The sequence below is a fragment of the Saccopteryx leptura genome, chromosome 5 (genome assembly GCF_036850995.1).
Source record: "Saccopteryx leptura isolate mSacLep1 chromosome 5, mSacLep1_pri_phased_curated, whole genome shotgun sequence".
Taxonomy (NCBI): domain Eukaryota; kingdom Metazoa; phylum Chordata; class Mammalia; order Chiroptera; family Emballonuridae; genus Saccopteryx; species Saccopteryx leptura.
In genome coordinates, this window is record NC_089507.1 from 76,797,504 (window position 1) to 76,822,086 (window position 24,583).

Consider the following 24,583-nt stretch of genomic DNA (forward strand, 5'->3'; position numbering starts at 1 on the left):
CTGAAAGAGTTTTCTGTTAGTACAAAAATGAAAAGAAAACCACTATATATTACATATATGAAAGAGAATGTTTCATTTGAAAGCTTCGAATAATTTTTTTACTTTTGTGTTTGTTAAATTTTTACAAATCCTTGCTCAAACATATTTTTTTCCTATTTAGAAACATTTTCTATTAGAAAATTTTACAGAGAAAGGAAGAGATTGGTGATTAAAGACTGTGTTACACAAAAAAGTCTTGACAATCTCAGACACACTTGTTTCCTTCCCCCTCTGTTAAATAAATGCTAAGAGCAGGGAACACATCAAGTATAAAAGATATTTGGGCTTGTGATCTAAAAGAATTCAGCCCCCCAAACACTGGATATGAATTGAACTCAACAGGAAGGATCCTTCATGTGTATTACTTTTTGTGCTCAAAACTACAGCTGTCTCTGAAGAGTTTAAAAAATTACCTTTAAAAGCATATTAAATACCCTATTCATCTCACATGCTTTTCCTTCTGCTAAAATGTGGTTTTCTTGGATACTTCTCTTCATTTGTAACAATCACACACTACTGTTACACAATAAGAAATGGAGAAATGATCAGGGAAGCTACCTAACTCATAAAATTGTTTTAGTTTTATAGCGCAAATAAGAATTTAAGAAAATAAACATGAATGTTATTTAAATTTTAACTTGACCCGTTAAACAAGATAATTTTTATTACTTTGTCGAGTAGCATATTAATGTATTTTTCTTTTAATATAAGTATAATTTTTGTCTGTTTATTACTTATTTTTTTAATAAGTGACACTCTTAATTAAATCTGTTTGTTACAGCTTAAAGATGGTGGCAAGGCATCCCAGGCAAATGTGAGAATAGGCGACGTGGTTCTCAGCATTGATGGAATAAGTGCCCATGGAATGACTCACCTTGAAGCCCAGAACAAGATTAAGGGTTGCACAGGCTCTCTGAATATGACTCTGCAAAGGTAAATTGCTTTTTGTTTGGCTCTGAGAGAGAAAAGAACACTGGGAACTATGTTTTTGTGTGTCTGATTCATAGTGTTAACTAAAAACCAGCTTTTACTTTCCCTTTCTCAGATAACTAAAAATAAAATGGCTCATTTTTAAATTGAGTAATCAAGCAATATAAGAATTGGTGAAAGCTTTGAATTATTTCTCCATAAAAAGTGTGTGTACAGATCTGTGAGTTTAAGAATTCCTGAAATTTAAAAAAAGACATTGGGATTTTGATGGGGATTGTATTAAATATGTATATTGCTTTTGGTAATATGGCTTTTTAAACTATGTTGATGCTTCCAATCCATGAACATGGAATATTTTTCCATTTTATTGTGTCTTTTTTCCATTTCTTTCAATAAATGTTTTAGTTTTCAGCATATAGGTCCTTCACATCCTTTGTTAAGTTTATTTCTATTTTATTTATTTTTTGTTGCAGTCGTTAAAGAAGAAATTTTTTTTTAGTTTATTTTCTGAAGTTTTGAATTCTTATTTCTGTTGGCATATAGGAAAGCAACAGACTTTTGTATATTGATTTTGTATCCTGCGATTTTACCATATGACCCAGCAATCCTTCTACTGGGTATCTACTCCCAAAACTTGAAAACATTGGTATGTAAAGACACATGCACCCCCATGTTCATTGCAGCATTATTCACAGTGGCCAAGACATGGAAATAACTAAAGTGTCCTTCTATAGAGGACTGGATAAAGAAGATGTAGTACATATATACAATGGAATACTACTCAGCCATAAGAAACGATGATATAGGGCCATTTATGACAACATGGATGAGTCTTGAGAACATTATACTGAGTAAAATAAGTAAATCAGAAAAAGCTAAGCCTGACCAAGCACTGGCGTAGTATATAGAATGTTGGACTGGGATGCAGGACACCCAGGTTCGAAACCCCAAGGTTGCCAGCTTGAATGTGGGCTCATCCTGCTTCAGCATGGGCTTACCAGCTTGAGTGCGGAGTCACTGGTTTGAGCATGGGATCATAGACGTGACCTCGTGGTTGCTGGCTTGAAGTCCAAGGTTGCTAGCTTGAACTCAAGGTCTCTGGCTTGAGCAAGGGGTCACTCAGTCTGCTGTAGCCCCCCAGGTCAAGGCACATATAAGAAAGCAATCAGTGAACAACTAAGGTGCTGCAACAGAGAATTGATGCTTTCTCATGTCTCTTCCTTCCTATCTGTCTGTTTCTATCTGACCCTCTCTTTGTATTTCATTTTCTGTCTCTCTTGTTAAAAAAAAAAGGGTACACTGGCTACCAGGGAGAGGGGGATTAGGGAAGGAGTAGGGGGAGTAGTGTAAAGAGGGACAAATATAAGGTGACAAAATGATATGACTTTGGGTAATGGGAATACAACATAATCAACAGTTCAGATGCTTACCTGAAACCTACATACTCTTATGTATCAATGTCATCCTGTTAATTTTCTAAATAAAATTTTTTTAAAAAGACAATCTTTAAAAAAATTCCTGAAATTTCTCAATGATGCACTGGTTAAGAATTTTTATTATAGGGCAAAACTCTTTGCCCTAATACTCTGGGCACTATCTGTTAGAGGGTATTTTTTTTTAGGTATGTTTTGACTTTTCTTAGTATGTTTTTTCTCTTTTTATCCTGGAAAGAAAAATATCTTTTTTAACATATTCTAATAAAGTTCAGATTTTCTGAACTTACTTTGTAAAATAAAGTTACCAGGCCTCAATTATAAAATAGCTAATCATCTCTTTGATGATTATATGTCAGGCGTTTTGAATATTCCAACATTTGACCTACATTGAAATCACCTGGATTGCTTGTTAAAAATACTGATAGGAATCAGAATATTTGCAGGCAAGAACCAAGAAGTATAATTTATTTATTTATGTATTTATTTATATATATTTTATTAAGTGAGAGGTGGGGAGGCAGAGACAGATTCCCATGTATAACCCAACCTGGATACACATGGCAAGCCCCATGTGGGCCACTGCTCCGATGTTTGGCCGTTGTGCTATTTCAGTGTCTGAGGTGAGGCCATGAAGCATCTTTAGCACCTGGGGCCAACTTTGCTTGAACCATTTGAGCCTTGGCTGCAAGAGGGGAAGAGAGAGAGAGAGAGATAAAGATAGAGAGGATGGGAGGGATGGAGAAGCAGAAGGTTGCTTCTCCTGTGTGTCCTGACTGGGAATCGAACCTGGGACTTATTCTCACCAGACTGATGCTCTACCACTGAGCCAACCAGCCAGGGCAAGAATTAAATTTTTATAAATTCTCTGAAATCATTGTAAATTATAAAGTTAGAATCACTGCAGTATCTTGGACTGAAGAGAGGAGAAAAGGAATGAAAAGACAGTGATTGAATGATAGCTTCAAAACCTTTAGGTTTATAAGGAACGTGGCTGTCATTTACCAGGTGGTTATGGAAAGTTTTAAACAAGTCCTGTTTTTAATGATTGCAGAAATGTTTTTACTCTATAAAATTTGGAAAACACCTTTCTTTCCCCAAACATCTCATAGTCTTCCATAAATTATCTTGTGTATTATAAATCTTTAAGAGGGGAATAACATATGTGATACTTTCCAAATATATTTATAGAACCCTCTTTTTTTCCCCTGAGTCTCTCCTGGGACTATTTAAAGGCTACATAGAGGGTAAATTATGTGCATTTGTCTGGAGGAGTATCAATTTTATCTTAAAGCTGAATGGTAAAATTTTTTATGAACTTAGACTTATACATATCCTTTGATATAGCATGCTTTTCTAACCATCCCCCCCACAATGAGATAAATTCCTTTCAATGGGACTGTTGAGACAAAAGTTATGTGCATTTAATTTTGATAACTATTAGCTATACTTTTTAATGCCTATAAAAGTAATCAATGTGATGAATAACCTTGCTGTAAAAAGTTCTTTTTCGATAGTATGCTTTCTGCCCATGAACTCATTTTTATTTATGGGCTTTTTTACTAAGTATGATTTTGAAAAGGAACTAAGAAGTAAAGAAACTTAACTTGTGTGAGATCAAACAAAACAAATGCAGCTGTTTCTTAAATTCTACAGTTGAAAGTTTATGTGGGGCATAAGCTCTTGTTCTTGAGCTGTGTATCATTTCTTTCATACCAGCCTACGTTATGCTCCCCGTTTTATGATACAGGACCAGTATCTCATTACCAATTGAAACCACTTCTAGGTCCCTTAAGAATAGATGAAAACCAGGGGTTACCTTGTTTGGATACATTTCCAATTTCAATGATCTGCTACTGCCTTTAATAAAGATTTTTTTAAGCTACTTAAATAAAGTCTAACAGACCAACTTGTTAAAAATATTTGCCAATACTACTTAATCTTGTCTTCATATTTCTGAATATTGATAATCAGGGACCCAAAATATGAGAGAGAATTTTAGAGTCCTATTGTTATTCATTGTAATTCTTTCAAGTTTTTGAATCTTCTCAGCCCGAAAAGAGATTTGCAATTAAGGAAATTCATGGTATAACATTAACAATGCTGCTGAAGAAGTACTCTTTCCCTTTTAAGGACAAAGTAAAGCTTTGCAAAGTTGTTTTTAATTCTTCCCTATACTAGGGCCATTCTCTCTTAAAATTCTCTTTATCATGTAAAGCAAATATTTTTTTCTACTTATTTCAGACTTTGAACAACAGCACCCTTCACTGGCCTCCAGACACCTTGCCCTCTCTATCCCACCTATCATCAACCAAAGTGCTCTGTACTCTCCTTCCAGACTGAGCTAGCTACAGATCTTTCTGTGTGTGATTCTCATAAACATGTACTTTTCTTCATGAATATTCCTTCACTGCCTTGACTTAGTCTGGTTGCCTTGAAGCTGAACCTGAGGTAGGATTTGTGTGCAAGTGATACATATGAAAGTGGTGAGGGAAGCAGGATTGGGAAAAGCAAGGGTGTGGTTTCAAGGGATGTCCAGCTTCAGCTAGATCCAGGAGGGCACTCTGCAGCAAAAATTACACATAGACCACAGATCTGCCCTGGATGAGCTAAAGGAGCTGAACTTTTGCCCTGTTCCCCTACATTTATTAGTGATTGGCCACCAGCTGTCCTGGAAGTGTGTTTGTGTGTGTGCGCACAGGAAGGCTAGCAGGTAGCTTCTCTTGCTTCTGCAGGAAGTTGCTGGTGTGATCCATTTGTAGCAGTGGAGGGACCATATCCGGGATGGGTGTACCAAACCATTAGAAGGGATGTAGAGGACTCAGGCAGGCTCCAACAGCCTGTTCTGTGAGATTCCATCTAGACTTGAGTCTTCTGTTCGGAGGATTAAGTTCTTTGTGACCTAGGCCCACTCAGATTGTCTTCCCGTGATCATCACTCCTCAAAAGTAAATACCATCTTTCCTTTTAAGGTAGGTTTCTCACTGTTTGTCACATACCTTTATGTTCTTAGGATATTCAGTTCATCTGGAATACCTACCTCTTCACTGCCAGTGCATCCCTCTCCATAAACAAACTTCATATCGAACTCATCATCTGCATACAGTCTTTTCTTACTATGGCAGCTTACTCTTTTTTTTTTTTTTTTTTTTTTTCCTGAACTCCTATGACAAGATTATACCATTGTATTTGGTATTTAAATATACATTAGGAATATTCTATGCATATACAATACAATACAGATTTCATGAGGTCTATACAAATAAACCTAATTAGTTATTAGTTATACCTAATACTGCCTATGTAATTAACTAATTGCACCATGTATTATATATTAGTTCTGTTTTCCAACCAGACATTTTGAAAGCAAAGACTATGTTTTTTGCACTATTTGTATTTGACACCTCATATAGTTTTGTGTTTTTAGCATCTAATAAATATTTTATGGGTACCAGCATTGTTCCCCAAACTTGAAACCATTTATTTATTCCACAAATAATTTTTGAGCTCTTGCTAAGTGACAGGCATTGTTATTAGATGCCAGGGACACAGCAGTGAACAGAACAGATAAAAACGCCTGCCCTCATGGTCCCGACTCTTTAGCATAGGCAGACAAGAAGTCAGTAAGAACGTGTAGTATATCACGTGGAGATAAGTTATATGGGGGAAAATAAAGTACATAAGGGAGATAGGGAATGCAGTGGTAGGGAATTGCACTTGAAAATAGAGCGGCCAGGAAAGCCTCAGTGAGAAGGTTATTGGATCTGGATGGTAAGTGTCCCAGCAGAGGGAAGAGCTTGCGCAGTGGCCCGTCAGGAAGGCCAGTGTGCCGGGAGTGGAGCCAGTGCAGGCAGACTGGGGAGAAGGTTAGAGAGGCAGCAGGAAATGGGTAGAGGGGGACAGAATGGGTAGGACCTGTGAGTCACTGTAATGTCTGCAATTGAATTTCAGCTTTCCTGGGCCTATAAAAAATTGTGAGAAAGACTTGGAGAGTTATCACTGCCAGATCTACAGCAGGATTTGGGAGAGAAATGACTTTGCTGTTGGAAAGAGGGGCTCGAAGAAGGAGCAGACTAAGCTTCTTCCCATTCCTGATAGTGGCAGCTCTGCCTCTTCCCATAGAAACGCTGGCTGATTACCACTTTGGCTGACTTTCTGCTCACCTCCACCCAAGAATCCCCAGGGGGAGGATATAAGAGAGAAAAAACATTTTTGTTTTTTGAAGTGAACATCACTAGCAATTTTTTTTTTTTTGTATTCAGTATTGTTATGTTTCTGTTCATTGAAAAAACTAGAGATGATTACCAGAGGAAATGGGGAATGAGGGGAGACAGAAGAGAGTAAAGGGATAAATGGAGATGGAAGGAAACTTGTCTTGGGGTGGGGAACACACAGTCAATACAGATTATGTATTATAGAATTTTACACCTGAAACCTAGATAATTTTATTAACCAGTGCAACCCAATAAATTCAATAAAATTTTAAAAAATAATCTATCTCTTCTTTAAGCCCAACATCAGTATCCTAAACTAGAATTTAAGAGGGAATTTTGTAACAGTTTTTTTTTTCTATCTAGTCTAATTTGGGGGCATGTAATAAACCAAACATATCTCTGTGATATTTGGAAACAATAAGACTTAACTCACTACAATCTAATACCTAATGAATATAGTGGTATAGAAGATTTCATTTTGATTTGTCTTTTATCCTTGGAAAGGATTTGGAAAAAAGAGTTTTTCTGCAATGGGAACTGATTCTAAGAGTACTACAATTTGACAATGAAAAATTCTATTTGAAGTTATTTTTTCTCTTATGGAAATTAGGCAAATAGCAAGTGCTTATTTTTAAATATCAGAAGTTATTTTCATATTTTACCTGTTACTTTGAGTGAAACTGGATCATTTAAAAAATTATAATAAAGGAAGAAAATTACTTTTTAAAACTTTGATATCTAACAACTCTATTAAGTATATTAGAGTTGGAGTCTATGAATAAGATTTTTTAACTATTTCATTTTATTTCAGTAATTCTCTGCATAACAGATAAGCTTGCTACTAACTTACTGTATGAATTGGGGCAAGTAGCTAAACTTCTGGGCCTTAGTGTTTTTTGACTATATAATGAGGTCATGGGTGATTTCTAACTTCCTTTAAATTTGGGATCTTGTTCTGGTTTTTAAGCTATAAAATGATAAGTTCCCTAGAGCTTGGTATTAGATCAAACTAACTTAAGTTTGCTTATTTTGGCTGAGAGGATCAGGAAATTGGACTTTCTTCACTGGAGTTACTGTAAACTGTGCCAGGTTAGCAAAGTGACTTGTACTACTGTGCTGACTTGAAGGTGAAAGGTAGATCACATGGACATTAAAGCAGCATTTAATCATTAAAAAACACTTTATATCTTTTTTCTTATTTTATATTTTTAAATTAATTTTGTTGGAATCACAGAGAATGTATATAGCTTTTCTAATCTTCCTTTGTTTTTTACATTATTTGTAATGGCATATCTGTATTTTTGTTTTTGTTCTAGAAGGATTGAGTTTCGAAAAATATTGATGTACTCTCTTTATGCCTCCCTCATCTTCCTTATCCTTCAAACAACAGCAACACAAATTGTCAGAGGTCTAGTAATACTACTAAATGATGACAGATTGGAATAATTTAATAGGTACAAAGAAAAATAGAAAGTAGCTGTTATACCAGTCTGAAGCTATTAGTCATCTTTTGTTACATTTTGTGGATTGCTTAACATTCTATTACTGTTAGCTTTTATGGGCTCAACTGTACTTTTTCTTTGACTAATAGTACAGAGGCCAGACTTCAGGAGGTATTCCTTTTTTAATCAAAGTTTTCAGTTATATACGGCATATTTCAATTCATGCAAATTAAAACACATAGTTTAATGATCTTCTCTTTTAATTGGAGTTGCATGTTACCCCATTTCAGGTTACTTTTTTCCCTTTGTATTTCACATGCTTTTCTAATTCTGATGTCTGCTCTGCAGTTTAGGTTTTATTGTTTTATGTTTGCTTGGATTTTTTGTTTGTTTTGGTTTTGATTTTAGTTTTTAATTCTTTTAATGACTATTTTTCAGTAGTACAGAGTTTGATTGCATCTTCCCCCATCATTAAAATTGGAAGTGCTGCTTCAGAAAGGGGAAGAAGACAAGCTCACGTTGGCATCATTTTTGTGCAAGGCTTTTTATTTTTTTCTTCTTTTTTTTTTTCTAACCCTAACCCTAACCCAAGGCTTTTTATATGTATCATTTAATTCTTATATCAGTCCATTGAGTTACATGCCCATTTTTCAGATGAGTACAGTTTGTCATCAAGAATTTATGTTACTTGCCTAACAGACCCAGGTCAATTTGAAGTGAATGCCCTCCCTACCTCCTGTGTGTAACAAAGGAGTTAGTGACTATAATCTCTTAATAACATTTGATTTGATAGGATAATAACACAATAAGGTAACTCTTTGACTCTTGTACTTGTAAGCAACAGCATCTCTGTCTAAAATGTACTTTTCATTTTCAGCCTTACCTGTTGGCATTCTACAATCAATATTATACCTAAATTATTTTCTATGTGCTTATAGACCCTATATATTAGAATGAAGGTAAAAGAAAACAAAGAGGCTTAATAGGCTCATGGTCCAATGATAGGAACATTCATTTGGATATTGACTTGTGTTTGTGGTTACCTGATCTTTATCAGAATGTCATCTCTTTGCCTGACCAGGCAGTGGCGCAGTGGATAGAGCATTGACCTGGGATGCTGAGGACCCAGGTTCAAAACCCCAAGGTTGCTGGTTTGAGCACAGGCTCATTCGGCTTGAGCGTGTGGCTTGAGCCCAAGGCCACCGGCTTGAGCAAGGAGTCACTGGCTTGGCTGGAGCCCCCTGGTCAAGGCACATATGAGAAAGCAATAAATGAGCAACTAAGGTGCCACAACTATGAATTGATGCTTCTCATCTCTCTCCCTTCCTGCCTATCTCTCTCTCTCAAAAAAAAAAACCCCAAAAAAAAAAACAAAAAAAAGAAAAAGAAAAAAGAGAATGTCATCTTTTACTTTTCCCTCTCAAGTTTTTAAAAGACTATTGACTATATTTGCTAATTTACTTCTATATTTTAGTTGAAAGACTCAGTTTTTCAGTAGATTTCTATGTGTTCTATGAGTAATTAGGATTCAGGAATTAAAAAAATATATTTTTGTAGGACTCTTTGCTCAAATGACACACTCTAGAAAAGTGATTGTCAATAAGTTCTTTAGCAGATGTAGAAGTATTTATCTGGTATCTCTTTTTCTTCAATTCAGTATGGATAAAGTTGTTGAAAATGAACTTGAAGGGTCAAACTAGTTCATCTTTTTTGATGATCTGTAGCAATTTAACAGTAGCAGATTTGGCAAACATGGGTTGTCAGGGTATATTCTGCACTTTGAAATTCTTCATCTTTGAAAGTGTTTGGGTTTTTTTTTAAACATAAAAGTCTTTTGCCTCTGAAGGAAAAATCATTTCAGTATATAATCCTTGGAAAACATCCTAGGAAATAATACATTTAAAGACCTGTTTAATTTTAAAGCTTTATTGTAAAATTTTAACATGTATAATGTTTTGTATGTGCAGAATTTTTCAACAAGGCCACAAAATGAAAAAAATAAGGGGAATGATAATGACACTGCCTTTGAAATTAGGTAAACTTGGTACAAACCTTGATTCCAGCCCTTCTAGCTGTGTGACCTTAGACGTGTTATATAACTGAGTTTCACTTAGCTATTTGTAAATGAGCAGTGATAACTGCCTTGTAGAACTATTGTAACGATAAAATAAATAGGACATGTAAAGTACCCTAGGACATAATAAAGATAAGTTTTTTCTTCATTCTTCCTACTTCTACTTCTCGCCTGAGTTGATAGTGAGCATTAATATAGTATGCATCATAAAGTTACTTCCAGGGGATTATATTTATTTTGTTTCTTAGCAACAAAACGGGTGTGGCTGGAGGGAAATAGAAAATGAGAGGACAGTCTGGTAAGTAGTTATCTGAGAAAGTCAGAAAGATGATGATGCAAGTATAAGAAGAAAGGAATATTTAATCATGTGAGTGATTTTGATCATAACTATTGTAATTAAAACTTTTAAAAAGAGGGGATACAAACATTATGCTTACCTTCGGCTTACTACTGCTTTGGATCAAAATTATCCTTATCCAGTGAAATATGGTTGCAAAGAGAAACCAGAACACATCTAGTCTTGTTTGTTCTGCTGATTCCATCTGTTCTCAGAGGAATAATAGAGATGTAATTCTCTTTTACTGTGGGTTAAGTCAGAAAGATTTTAAAAAATGAGTTTCTTCCCTCACTCTCCCACCCAGATTCATGTCTACTCCCTTTAATTCCTTGAGTAACATATTAAAATCAAGTTAAAATATTAATTTTTGGACTGTTTTTAATAATACTCTTAGAAAAAAATTTATCTTCATCTTTCATCAGCACTCATTAATTACTTGAGTTGAAAAGTCTCATAATGTTCCAAATGTTAAAAATTGGACTTTTCCTGTAGATTTGCCTTATGACTATCAGTCATAAGGGGTAGATAATAAAGAGAGTGATTTATGATTTCTGTCTTTTAGGAATTGATATCTATTCATTGGGATTATAAGAGAAAGAAAGTTCTACAGAGTACAGAGAAGGTAGGATTCCGTTCCAGTGGAAAGGAGCCCTGGAGGTGCTGAACTTGGGCTCCGCTTTGAAAGATAAGGAACTGTCTCAGATGGAGGAACACCCCTGGGGTTGTGTAGAGGTGGCCAATCCCCAGGCTTGGCATGTGTTGGGATAAGCAAATTGACCAACTGGAAATAAAGATGAGAATAAAAGAAATTTGGGGTTAGAACAGTGCTTTGCAGGGTCTTAGACACTGAGGTATTAAGTCTTGATCAGGGAAGTGACATTTTTAGAATGATACTTCGTGAGACAATTTGGAAGAAGGTGGGGAGACACCAGAGACGGGAGACTGGTCAGGTGAGAATCGCTGTGACTTGGCTAACTGAGGGCTTGAAGAGTGAAATACAGGAGAAATGAGAAAAAATAGACCTTGGGAACAGGAATTCTCAAAGCCACAGTAACGGCGTGGAAGTGAGGGAAGAGGGCAGAGCCGAGGACGCTCAGGCTTTGTGCTGCTGGACCCAGGTTCTGCGCTTTCCCTTCCCCCTGCTCTTCTGCTTCCTCGAGGCCGGCTCCTCCTCCTGTCATGTCGCTGGAACTACTTCTCACTTGGATGTCTCACAGATTCTTCACACTCAACATGGTCAGAACTGAGCTCAACACCCTGCCTCACCAATTTGCACCTCCTGCTGAATTTATCTTGGTGAATGGCCCACCAGCTGCCCCATTACCAAGATCAGAAACACTCATTCCTTGCCTGAACCTCCCACATTCATCTCTAACCACCTGTTTTTATATGTCTTAAAACAGACTGTGAATAGAACAGAATCAATTAGCATGGCCTTAGGGAGTGGTGGTGGGGAGAGACACAGCTCCTAATCACAACGCCTAAATCTTAAACAAATATTTCAGATTCATTTGTTAGCATCTTAATCTGAATATGTGCTGAACGTCTGATTCCTGGGGATAGAAAGGAAGTCCTCATCCTGCCCTCAAGGAACTCACAGTGTGGACCCGTTTCTAACCTTAATTTTTTAAATGTCAAATATTTCTCCAGTAAGACCTTCCACATCACATTAATAATTGTGTTTTTAGTAACTGCCAAGTTTATAATTATAGTATTGAAGTTTTAAATGAAGAGGAAGATTTTTTCCCCATGTATGTACAAGAATCTCCATTTATTTTAAAATCACAATATACGCATGATTTAAGCAGACTTTAAACAGTGTTTGGTACACAGATAAATTTGTGGATCCCTTGTGAAAACTTAAAAGTGTGCCCCAGTTCCCTGCTACAAGCACGGTTCACAGATTGAGAACCACTGGCCAAAAACATTTAAAGCCATCTGAAAGTAAGGAAGGTGAGACCGAGGAGACAGCCTGAGGGTGTGGAGGGACTGGAGACAGACAGGACAGCAGGACAGCTGAAGGAGAAGAGTAACATGAGAAGACTGTCCTGGGACCATCTGCTTTAGAGATTAAAAGGACCACAATTCCACAGAATTGAATTGTACCAAATTAATTTTCATTATCATTTTAAGAAAGAAAAAAGCTGAATTTCAGAGATTTAAAATGAGAAAGCATACACTGTATCCTTGTATGTAAAGGAATAGCTGAGTAAGATGTAACACGAACGCTGATTAAGTGGCAAGAAGATCATGCCCAACTCTTTCAGGGCAGCAGGAACTTTCTCTTTATTACATTCTGCCACTGTGGCTTGGACATAGATGGTACTCAATAAATATTTACTGCCTTGAGTTGTAGAGAATTTAAAAATATAGTATTTCTACTTCTTATGCCTGATAAATTTAGAAATAATTCACAAGAAGTTTATTAGTGAGATAGAGTGACAGACTGATCATTCTTGTGCATTTAATGGCAGCCGTCGCCTTGGAGTTCCAAATAAAAATTTTTGTCCATATAGCATCTAGAGCTTTTGAGAGGATTGAAATTCAAGTCATTCCCAACTGTTTCCAGTGGCTGTTGTTGCTATTAAGGGTTTCAGAGACTGAAATAGCTTTGGCTTTATGTGAGTTTCAAAGCAAACGAGAGTGATTGGCTGTGGAAAGCACATAAATGGCAGAGTATTTACAGTTAGACTTCGCAGCTTACTTTTTCTTCAGTGTATTTTAAACACTGCATTTTCATAATAAACCAACTTTATGAATAGGTTGCTAAATGTTACTAGTCCAATAATTTAACATCCATGAATGGTCTTTCTTTGAGATATAGATGGGTATGAAAAATTGCCTTTTATTCATCTACTGTGTGTGTGTGTGTGTGTGTGTGTGTGTGTGTGTGTGTGTGTGTGTGTGTGGAATTTAGTTGCTTAGGTAATAGAGCAAGACTTATTTCTGCATTACAACATAAATCTATGGTAATCCTGAATTCAGTGACCTCTTTTACCGTGGAGCCTGCCTTTATCTTGACTGTTTTGGCTGAAGTGGATAAGCACTGTTTTCCTGTGTAATTCATCCTGTTACAGTGAGTTTGAGGGACTTTCCAGATTCTTTTGTTTTACTGAAATTATGTTATATAGATTATGCTTTGAAACAATGAATTCATTATTAGTTCATAATGTTTTTTTTTTAGTTCATAACATTTTTATTATACTGAGAATATATTTGCTTACCATATTCTTAAAACTAAGAGAAGTATTTTTGTATTTGAAAGATAAGCTAGTTAACTGTTTTTTCAAAGTAGTATTATAATCTCGTTGACACGTTGAAGTATAGGGCAATATCTCTTTTCCAGATTTAATAAATTCTCTAATGTTCATGTAGATTTAATTTTTTCCCTTAATTTGTTGATTTTAGAGAGAGAGAGAGGAAGGAAGAAAGAAAGAGAGTGAGAGAGAGAAAAACATCAATTTATTGTTTCACTTATGTATGTATTCACTGGTAAATTCTTGTATGTGCTCTGACTGGGGATCAAACCCATAGCCTTGGGGTATGGGAACAATATGCTAACCAACTGAGCTACCTGGCCAGAGCTGATTTTATTTTCTAATGAGAAGTTTATGCTCTGGTTGGTTGGCTCAGTGGTAGAGCATTGACCCAGCGTGTGGAAGTCCCGGGTTAGGTTCCCGGCCAGGGCACATAGGAGAAATGCCCATCTGCTTCTCCACTCTTCCCCCTCTCCATCCTCTCTGTCTCTCTCTTCCCCTCCCAAATCCAAGGCTCCATTGGAGCAAAGTTGGCCCGGGCGCTGAGGATGGCTCCATGGCCTCTGCCTCAAGTGCTAAAATGGCTCTGGCCTCAATGGAGCAACGACCCAGATGGGCAGAGCATCACCCCCTGGTGAGCATGCCGAGTGGATCCCAGTGGGGCTCATGCAGGAGTCTGTCTGACTGCCTCCCCGCTTTTAACTTCAGAAAAGTACAAAAAAAAAAAACTGGGAAAAACCTCCACAACATACATACACACATGTATATGTATATATATATACATACATATATATGTGTGTATATATATGTTTATTCACTGTAGTAAGACAAAGAATTATCTCCAAGGGAGCAAAGTGAATTGTTTCTTTATTGAAACTTTGCTGTTTTGCATTCAGTTTCTATAGTTGTTGTATAATATTTATAGTGAAATTATTTTAGTGATTGTGGAAATGAGTTTTTTTTCCTTCAAAGAAGCTTATATTAGTTATAAAAATACTAGTGTTTCCAAGAATTTTAGGTAATAGTTTTTCTTCTGAGATATCTGATGGAAAGTGTCTTTTGTCTTGTTTTTAGTACATACAGTCAGAATGTAGTAACTAAAGCATAGTAAAGAAAAAGAAGTGGCCCTCTCAGGTTGCTCAGTGGCTAGAACCAGCATATGGACATCCCGGGTTCTATTCCTGGTCAGAGCCCACAGGAAAAGTGACCATCTGTTCCTCCTGCCATCCCTCTCCCCTTTCTCTTTTCCCCTCCTGCAGCCAGGGCTCCTTTGGCCCCAGGTGCTGAGGATGGCTTATTTGATCTGAGTGCATCAGCCTCATGTACTAAAAATAGCTTGGTTGGTCTGAGCACTGGCCCTAGACAGGGGTTGCTGGGTGGATCCCAGTTGGGGCACATGTGGGAGTCTGCCTCACTATCTCCTCTCCTGTCACCTAAAAGAAAAAATGAAAGAAACTAGCACTTTAAATTCTTGCTCTAACAAGTTACTGAGTTAGGAACTTTATATACTTTAGTCATTTATCTTCATAGCAATTACTGTGGCAGATATTATCACCCTACTTTACAGAGAGGTTAAGTAAGTACTTCTGTCACACAACTTGTAAGTAAGCGAGCCAGAATTCGAGCTCAGATTTGTTTTCCTCCTAACAAATGATTTTTCTACACTATCACATTAAAGGATTTAAAATATTTTTACCGTATAGTCATTGTAATGCCTCTTGTCTAAAAGTTCATTTTGCTCTTCCAAATATACCACAGTAGGGATTTTTGCCATTAATTTGGTTCCATAGGAGACAGAGCCAGAGGCAATTATGGAGACATTTGTTTGATATTCCAGTAATTTCAAATGCCATGGAAAATACTAGCAAGAAGGCAATGCTCTTTGAAAAATTTGCTGTTTTAGGCCCTGGCTGGTTGGCTCAGTGGTGGGGCGTTGGCCCAGTGTGTGGGTGTCCCAGGTTCAGTTCCTGTCAGGGCACACAGGACAGGAGACCATCTGCTTCTCCACCCTTCCCCCTCTCGCTTTTCTCTCTCTCCTCCTCTCTCTCTCTCTCTTTCTCTCTCTCTCTCTCTCTCTCTCTCTCTCTCTCTCTCTCTCTCTCTCTCTCTCTCTCTCTCTCTCTCTCCCTCCCCCACCCCTTCTGCAGCCATGGCTTGATTGGAGCGAATTGTCCCTGGGCGCTGAGTGAGGCTCCATGGTCTCTGCCTCAGGTGCCGGGAAGAGCTTGGTTGCTGAGCAACAGAGCAATGCCCCAGATGGGCAGAGCATCGCCCCCTAGTGGGCTTTCCAGGTGGATTCCGGTTGGGGCGCCTGCAGGAGTCTGTCTCTGTTTCCCCTCCTCTCACTGACTAAAAAAACAAAGGAAAATTTGCTGTTTTAAAAGCTCACATAATATTCCAGAAGTAATATTACCTCACTCATTCCTTTAGTAGTGCCAATGTATGCATTCTCTGGTTAAACTAAAGCAGTTTTAATAACAACTTCATCTTTGAAACAGTTTTGCAGTTGAATTAAAAGTCTTGGCTAAATTCAAGTATAAGAACAGACTAAATAAGATTCATAGCATTTTAGCGTTTGAAACAACTCCAGCTATCAACCAGTAGAGCTCTTAGTCCACCTACACCATTTGTCTGTATTTATACTTGGAAATGTCTCTTTGATCTGTGTACAAAAATACTAATTGTGTGACAAATCCATGACAGCAGTGACACTGGGATTGGAGTTGTGCAGCAGAGGATGAAAGAACAGACAAAAGTTAACAAGCTTACAGGGGTTAGCCTATGAGTTTATTAACCTTCGAACCCTACATGTCTGTCCCCTGTTGTACTCTTCTCCATCTATCTTTTGGTCTAATTACCATATTCTTTTAGGTATCTTATGCTGAGAATTAGAAATATACTGGATTTTGTGGTAAATTGGTTTGTCGCAATATCATAAATATATATGTGTGTGTATATATATATTTTTTCTTTTTTGTGTGACAGAGACAGAGAGAGGGACAGATAGGGATAAACAGGAAGGGAGAACGATGAGAAGATCACATTATTCTTTATTGTGGCACCTTAGTTGTTCATTAATTACTTTCTCATATGTGCCTTGACTGGAGGGTACAGTAGAGCGAATGATCTCTTGCTCAAGCCAGAGACCTTGGACTCAAGCCAGTGACTATGGTGTCATGTCTATGATCCCACGCTCAAGCCAGTGACCCTTTGCTCAAGCTGTTGAGCCTGTGCTCAAGCCAGTGACCTTGGGGTTTTGAACCTGTGTCCTCTGAATCCTTGTCCAATGCTCTATCCACTGTGCCCTCACCTGGTCAGGCGCAATGCCATGAGTATTGAACATGTTTTCTCTTTTCTCAGTTTTTTTGTATTCCTTTCTTTAGAGTCTTGAAACCATTCCACTAACTCTTAAGATATCAAAATGTTCTCTCCAAATGATACATATCTGGAGCTTAAATAAACCATATGTAATTGTATTACATAAATTAAAAAAATATTAGTTTTAGTGAACATGGAGACCTTAAAAATATTAAGTACAGTTGTGCCTCAATTTTCTCCAAATATATACAAGTGGGATGAATGTTGTGGCAGGAAAGAATAAAGTAGCATTGTTCCATCACTTGAAGTTTCACATTCTGAAAAGGAAGAATTTTTTAGACTAAGGACAGTAAGAAAGTATGCCTGCATCTGAGAGAAGAGAGTACCTAGCTGAGGTGATTACATGTTTAAATTCTAGCAGGGGCCCCCAAGTTTTTTACACAGGGGGCCAGTTCACTGTCCCTCAGACCGTTAGAGGGCCACCACATACAGTGCTCCTCTCACTGACCACCAATGAAAGAGGTGCCCCTTCCGGAAGTGCAGCTGGTGGGGTGGGGTGGGGGGTGGATAAATGGCCTCAGGGGGCCGCAGTTTGGGGATGCCTATTCTAGGGCAAGTTAAAGTTAGTGCAGAAGTGTTCAGTTTACCCAGAGACTAAATGAGATGACCTGGGCTGGAGGTTGGGATCAAGCACAAATTAGAAAGCTTAAAGATAATGTGAAAACCTTAACAATATATGAATGAGTCACAAGATGTACTGAGTTTTCTGGGACTTCTGTGTGCTTTGTGTGTGTGTGTATATACATATATATAAAATACATAATTCATACCCTCCAATTTTCTTTGTAATCCCCCCAAAACTATATTTAACTATAGTGGTGTGCCAGTAACTATGCTAGCACCAGGGAATAGCAGATACTTTTATAATACAGGTCGATGATGATCAGAATATGGGTATGTACAGGTAGCATCTGGAGCATAGAAGAAGTAGGCAAAAAGATGTCTCATAGATGGAAGCTTGAACACTGAGTAGGAGCTTGCCAGGGGGTCAAAAGTAGGAGGCAAGAGTATTCTAGGCAGAGGGACAGATTAAGGAAAGCCACAGTCTGTTCTGAGAACTTGTCAGTAGTTCACTAAGGCTGACATGTAGTTTTTGAGAGAACAGGAAGAGTAGGAATGATGAGAGGGGTAAGAGGGTTCAGTAAAACATCTTAGCTGCCACAAAAAAAAATTGAATTGTGGTTCTTAGTTGATGGGAAACTATTGAGTTGTTTCGTAATAAAATGTTAATAATAACAATAGTTAATATTTATTTACCAGGTAGCATGTGTTAGACATTCTTTTAAATGCTTTACATATAACTCACTTAATCCTTTCAAGAACTCCGTGAAGTGTGGGTGCTTTTATGAGTCTCCTGTAAGAGATAAGGAAGTGGAGGGAAGCAGAGCCTGCGGTCAGCCACCAGGACTCCAGCCCAGGCAGTCTGCTGCATGTGATATATGTAGGGTGAAGAAAGAAGGAGACCAGGTAGGAGACTCTTTCACAGCTGTACGTGAGTACTGACGGAGGCCTGGGCTAGGAAGAGAGTTGGTGGAGGAGGGAGAGTTCTTCTGATGGTGAAGGTTGAAGTTTCTAAAACTGGTTGAGTAACTTTCTGTTGAGCTGATGTTCTGATCCCTGACTTATTGCCTCCTTTCTGTTGCTTATCTCCCATTGAAAACTCTGTTCTTTTCTCATTATCTTCTTTCCCATTAGTAGCACTTATTTTCTCATCATTTTAACAAATACAGTTTATAGTTGTGAGTATGCAAAACACGGTTTATTCTTCTTTATTATTTATTAATTGTATTATTTTCCATGTGAATAACTGTAAACCTACTTTGCCCCACTCATACAGGGTGTGAGCTTTTAGTTGGTGTGAGCCTGCATTAATGTAGTCATAGGAAAAAAAAAATGCACTTTCTGCCTTAATGGGGTATTTGGTGTAGTATGAAGGTTAAGATTAAGGACAGAACTGTAATTCAGGTCAGTGTGAGAGAAGTCATCAGAATGATACAAACTTCTAGAAAGCCATGGTCATTTGACTGTATATTTCATCTTCCATTTGTATTTCTAAAGTTATTTGAGATAATTCAGCTGTGTTGATAAGATCTCCAGCTCCCTGGTGTCCCTAAAGGTCATAGCTGGGTCCCTCAGAGAGCCATTATATACTGTTTTTAGGGATAGAGAATACTCACTGTCCTCCAACACACACACAGCCCACATACTGCTTCCAAAGTTCCCATTTTGGCCTTAAGAGAAGAAAAAAATCTCGTTAATGTAAAACGTCATTCACATTTGCTGCTAGATTGTCAATTCCCAAGAGCAAAGGCCAAATCTGTCTTGTGTGCAACAGTATGTCTTTACCTTTTTTATATACTTGTCTCATGGTATGTACAAAATGTCTGTGGAAAACTGCATCTAAGGGTGAAATGTCTTTAAAATACTTTTGCCAATAAGTAGCACATGAAAGCACACAAAAGTACAGAAAGGCTTTGAGCACAGGTTTGTGATACTAAATGACATTGCACTAAATTGATCCACAAGAACAGTTTTGTAGGGCAACCCCACATGCCATGTCTCTCTCTCTGGGGAGCTGTAGTTTAAATGTTTGCGTTTTTAGATCTTGATTATATACTCAGTCCCTTCTTTTGTCCATTACCAGCTGGGGAGTGAGGTAATTTATTCTACTTCCTACTGCCCCTGTGCATTATGAGAACAGAATGTCCATTCTGATGTAGAATACAACTTCTGTCCATCCAGATCAGCTCCCCAGGGAGTTGCAGTCTGTGTCCGACTGGTCCTAATTTGATATTCACCGGGCTATATTTACCAACGAGTGGAGTAAACTATTCCATAACAGGTCGGAATTTCTAAGTTCTGCCTCTTCACCTTCTGTCCTCAGATCTGGCCCAGTGCCCTGGGCAGGGGAGAGGCCTACTGTTCTCTCTCACTTTGTTTTCTTTAATTTGTTTTTTGTTTTTAAATCTACTGTTTTGATAAGTGAATGGAGTCAAGGAGATGAAATTTAGAAATGAGAGTCCCCTCTTTTCTCTGACACAAAACAGAAGCCCGACATTTTGAGCCTTAACTCAAAGAGGACTTGTATTTATATAGGCCTAACATTTACATTTCATTTGCCAACCAGTCTTTGGGTGGTCATAGCCCTTCAGAGAAGGAGGTTTTAGTGATACATCTCACCTTCTCCGTGAGAGGAGGTTTGGGGCCGATGTGTCTCTTTGGGTTAGAAGAAGTCATTTTGCCTCAACAATTATACACTGACTAAAGCACCATTCTACTTGTTGGGCATGGTTAAATCATTCACTCTATTTTTATAATCCAACTATTTCCAGTGATCTCAAATCCCTTTTATTTCATCTATTCAATATGATAAGAGTGAATGATACTTTTATCCTATTAAATAAGGCTACTGGTAAATTTAGCGTTAGCCCAAGTTAGTGAAATAAATGAGAAAAGTCATTAAAAGAGAAAACTATTTGTCTTCTTAGACAAACAGTGATGATGACAGTTTCTAATTTTTAAAATGTATTATTTATTGGGGCACCGAGTACATTTTGGCAATTCATTTCACTCTGAAGAAAGAAATAGGTGACATTTTCCACCCTGGAAAAATCCCAAAACAGATATTTGCTTGCAGGACGGCTGCCTGTCATATACATTCATTCATTAATAGTAATCACTAATATCTGTTGAATACATCAAAGTTCTCTGGATACACTCTCATTAAATCCTTTCAACACTTTGTTTTGGTACTGTATTAGTTTCCTGTGGTGGATGTAGCAAACTACTGCAAACTGGGTTGCTTATAACAACAGGAATTTATTCTTTCACAATTTTGGAGGCTAGAAGTCTGAACTCAGGGTGACAGAAGGGCTCTACTCCCTCTGGAAGCTTAGGGAGAATCCTTCCTTTCCCCTTCCTGCTTCCAGGGGCTGTGGGCGTTCCTCATAGCTGTATCACTCCAGTGTCAGCCCACGTAGTCACTTTATTTCCTCCTCTTCGTGTGTCTTTTTTCTTCACTTCTGTCTCTTATAAGATTTGTCATTAGATATAGGGCAGGGGTCCCCAAACTTTTACACAGGGGGCCAGTTCACTGTCCCTCAGACCGTTGGAGGGCCAGACTATAAGAAAAATTATGAACAAATCCCTATGCACACTGCACATATCTTATTTTAAAGTAAAAAAAAACAAAAAAAAAACAAAACGGGAACAAATACAATATCTAAAATAAAAAACAAGTAAATTTAAATCACAAACTGACCAGTATTTCAATGGGAACTATGCTCCTCTCACTGACCACCAATAAAAGAGGTGCCCCTTCTGGAAGTGTGGCAGGGCTGGATGCGGCCCGCGGGCTGTAGTTTGGGGACCCCTGATGTAAGGTCTATTCAGGAAATCCAAGATGATCTCATCTCAAGATCTTTAACTTAAATAGATACCATTTACAGGATCTGGGTATTATGTCATGGACATATCTTTTTGGGGACCACTATTTAACTCACTATGGGTACATACTCTTCTGATCCCCATTTTTCAGAAAGACATTGAGTAAGTGGTGAATTTTAAGAATAGGAGTTGTGCATTTTCACCACCGAACTGTGATGTCATGCTAGTTTATTCAGCCCTATCTGTAGATGATCTGTTTTGAGGAATTACTTGTGTGATATTTAGTCCTCTATTTAATTAGGAATGAAACTGAGAAGTATTTTTGTACTTATTGCATAGTGTGTGTTTTGGGAAGCATATGCGTAGGATTCACTGATGAATTATCTTGATGCAAAGACTGGTGTTACCTTGCTGTGGTTAACTCTAACAGAAGAAGAGACAGCAGAGAGCTTTGACAGCAGCATAGACTTGTTTTTCTGGTTTAGGGAAACGAATCAGAAACATTTGAGTTGTAATCCTGACTTCATCACTGACTAGATCTAGGAGTATGAGCAAGTTATTTTAATTCTTAGAACTTTATTTATCCATGAATTAGGAATCCCTATGTTATAGAGTAGTTATATTAGGTGAAAAAGTTAAATCTGAGCATTTAATTAGTTGGTTGCCTAAATTAAACATGTAAATATTTTTAAAAATAAAATTCCAATGTCTATGAATTTCTTCTGGCTTATTTTGGCATCTTTAAAGGTTATATTTTTTAAACAATTCTTTGTATCACAAATGATGGAGCTTGTTCCTTTAAATAAAAAAGAAGTTGATATGGCAGCATCTTTTATTATTCATGTACATATATGGTCTCTTTTTAAAAGCCCAAATAATATTTGCTTTGCTTGTTTGTGGTATCTCCCTAAGCACACTTTGGTTTTATTGTTTGCTTATGTTTAAAAAAAAAATCATTCCTTTTACCAACTGCCAGCCACATATACCAAAAAAGGAAAAATTATGAGACAGAATGTTACTCAGATCACATCATCATTTTATTGTAGTTTCAGCATTTTAGACCTGACCAGGTGGTGGTGTAATGGATAGAGCGCCAGCCCAGGATGCTCTGGACCAAGGCTTGAAACCCTAAGGTCACTGCCTTGAGCGTGGGCTCATCTGGCTTGAGCACTGGGTCGCCAACTTGAGTGTGGGATCATAGACATGATCCCATGGTCGCTGGCTTGAGCCCAAAGGTTGCTAGCTTGAAGCCCAAGGTCATTGGCTTGAAGCCAAAGGTCCCTGGCTTGAGTTCAAGGTAGCTGGCTTGAGCAAGAGGTCACTCATTCTGCTGGAGTCCCCTGCCCCTGCCAAGGCACCTATGAGAAAGCAATCAATGAACAACTTAGGAATCACAACAAAGAATTGATGCTTCTCATCTCTCTCCCTTCCTGTCAGTCTGTTCCTGTCTTACCCCCCCCCATTAAAAACAAAACAAAACAAAACAAAACAGATTCGTCTTAATGTAATTTATTTTAAATGGAACTGTTGATTATATAATGCAAAAGTCTGTAAAGTTATAAGCCCAATTTATAAATATTTGTTTTTCCCTTTTGTGCAGATAATACAAATGATAGATACAAAATTTGTTTTGTTCATTAGTATTTATGATGCTTCACAGAGAGTATATTGTCAAGAACTGAATATAGTGATGGATTTTTAAAAAATATTCTGACCCAAATGATACTACATTACTAACTGTCCCTACTATTAATTTCTTCCTGGAGCAGAAAATTATTTCTACCACAACCCATTTCTTTAAACACCTGGACCTCATATCCATGTGCATATACTCACATTCCTATTCAAAGCAGAATAGTTTCAAACAGGAAGTAACAATGTACAAAAAAAAGAAAAACTTTACCTAGGAAGTATATGTAAGTAGTATATATTTTTCCTCCTTGCATTTACTTTTTAATATCAAACAGAAGCTATTTGGAAATATTTGGAATTTACTCTGAATAGGTCCCAGACTTGTTGTTTCCTGATACTCTTACTTATTAGGAAAATACATTAATGTGTTTAATTGTTTATCTGTTAATAAGAATAAGTGAATTTTTCTGTTATCAGGAGATATTTTGAAACATATATAGGTGTTCTTGATTTTTTTTAATTCTTTTATTCATTTTAGAGTGGAGAGAGAGGGGAGGGAGATAAAGGGGGAGGAGCAGGAAGCATCAACTCCCATATGTGCCTTGACCAGGCAAACCCAGGGTTTCAAACCAGTGGCCTCAGCATTCCAGGTCGATGCTTTATCCACTGTGCCACCACAGATCAGGCCAGATGTTCTTGATTTTTATATTATCCCAGGTATCATATAATATGAAGTAACTTTTAAAATATAAACCTAATTTTAGCCGTGCCTGGATAGTTTGGATGGTTAGAGCATCATCCCAATGCAAAGGTTGTAGGTTCGATCCCTGGTCAGGGCTCATATAAGAACAGATTAATGTTTTTCTCTCTCTCTTTCCCTTTCTTCCTCTCTCTGTAAAATCAATAAATACTTTTTAGTTAAAAAGTGAAGTATAAAGTTAATTTATGTTTGATATCATGCATGTCAAAATTTTAAACTTTAATGTTTTAGTGTACATATTATACTTTTTATATAATATAACTTAATATAGTCAACCCTGATATATTTTTGGCAACAGGTCATTCCTTTTAAAAATCTAAGTATTTAATGGATTTAAGGTATTAGAAATTGTATTTTGGTTATGGTATGGTTATCTCAATTACATAACAACATCTAGGTATACAGTTAATTGTTAGTGATTCCAGGCTTAAGAAGTAAAAGCATTTATCTAAAGTTAGTGGTAAAACTTGTTATCCCAAAAACCTCAGGGCATGGCTAAGTCTGAATAACTGAATTTTCAAGGTAAATAAACATTAACAACCTAGTTGTTTAAAATGGTTACTCTAACATTTTTATTAAAAAGTCTTTCAAAAATTATTTCTTTTTGTACTAGTTTTCCATTGTTGCTGTAACAAATTACTGCAGATGCAGTGGCAGGAAACCCCTCTCAAATTTATTTATTTACAGTTCTGTAGATCAGAA

The 24,583-nt window shown here is 37.2% G+C and overlaps 1 protein-coding gene across 11 annotated transcripts in view; it reads left to right on the top strand.

Moving 5' to 3' along the window:
• PDLIM5 (PDZ and LIM domain 5) overlaps nt 1-24,583 on the top strand; it is a 307,613-nt gene that overhangs the window by 150,306 nt on the left and 132,724 nt on the right. For all 11 annotated transcript variants that reach the window (XM_066385696.1, XM_066385693.1, XM_066385697.1 and 8 more), the window contains exon 3: nt 821-972. In XM_066385696.1, the coding sequence (XP_066241793.1) occupies nt 821-972 (152 nt within the window). The remainder of the gene's footprint in view (nt 1-820; nt 973-24,583) is intronic.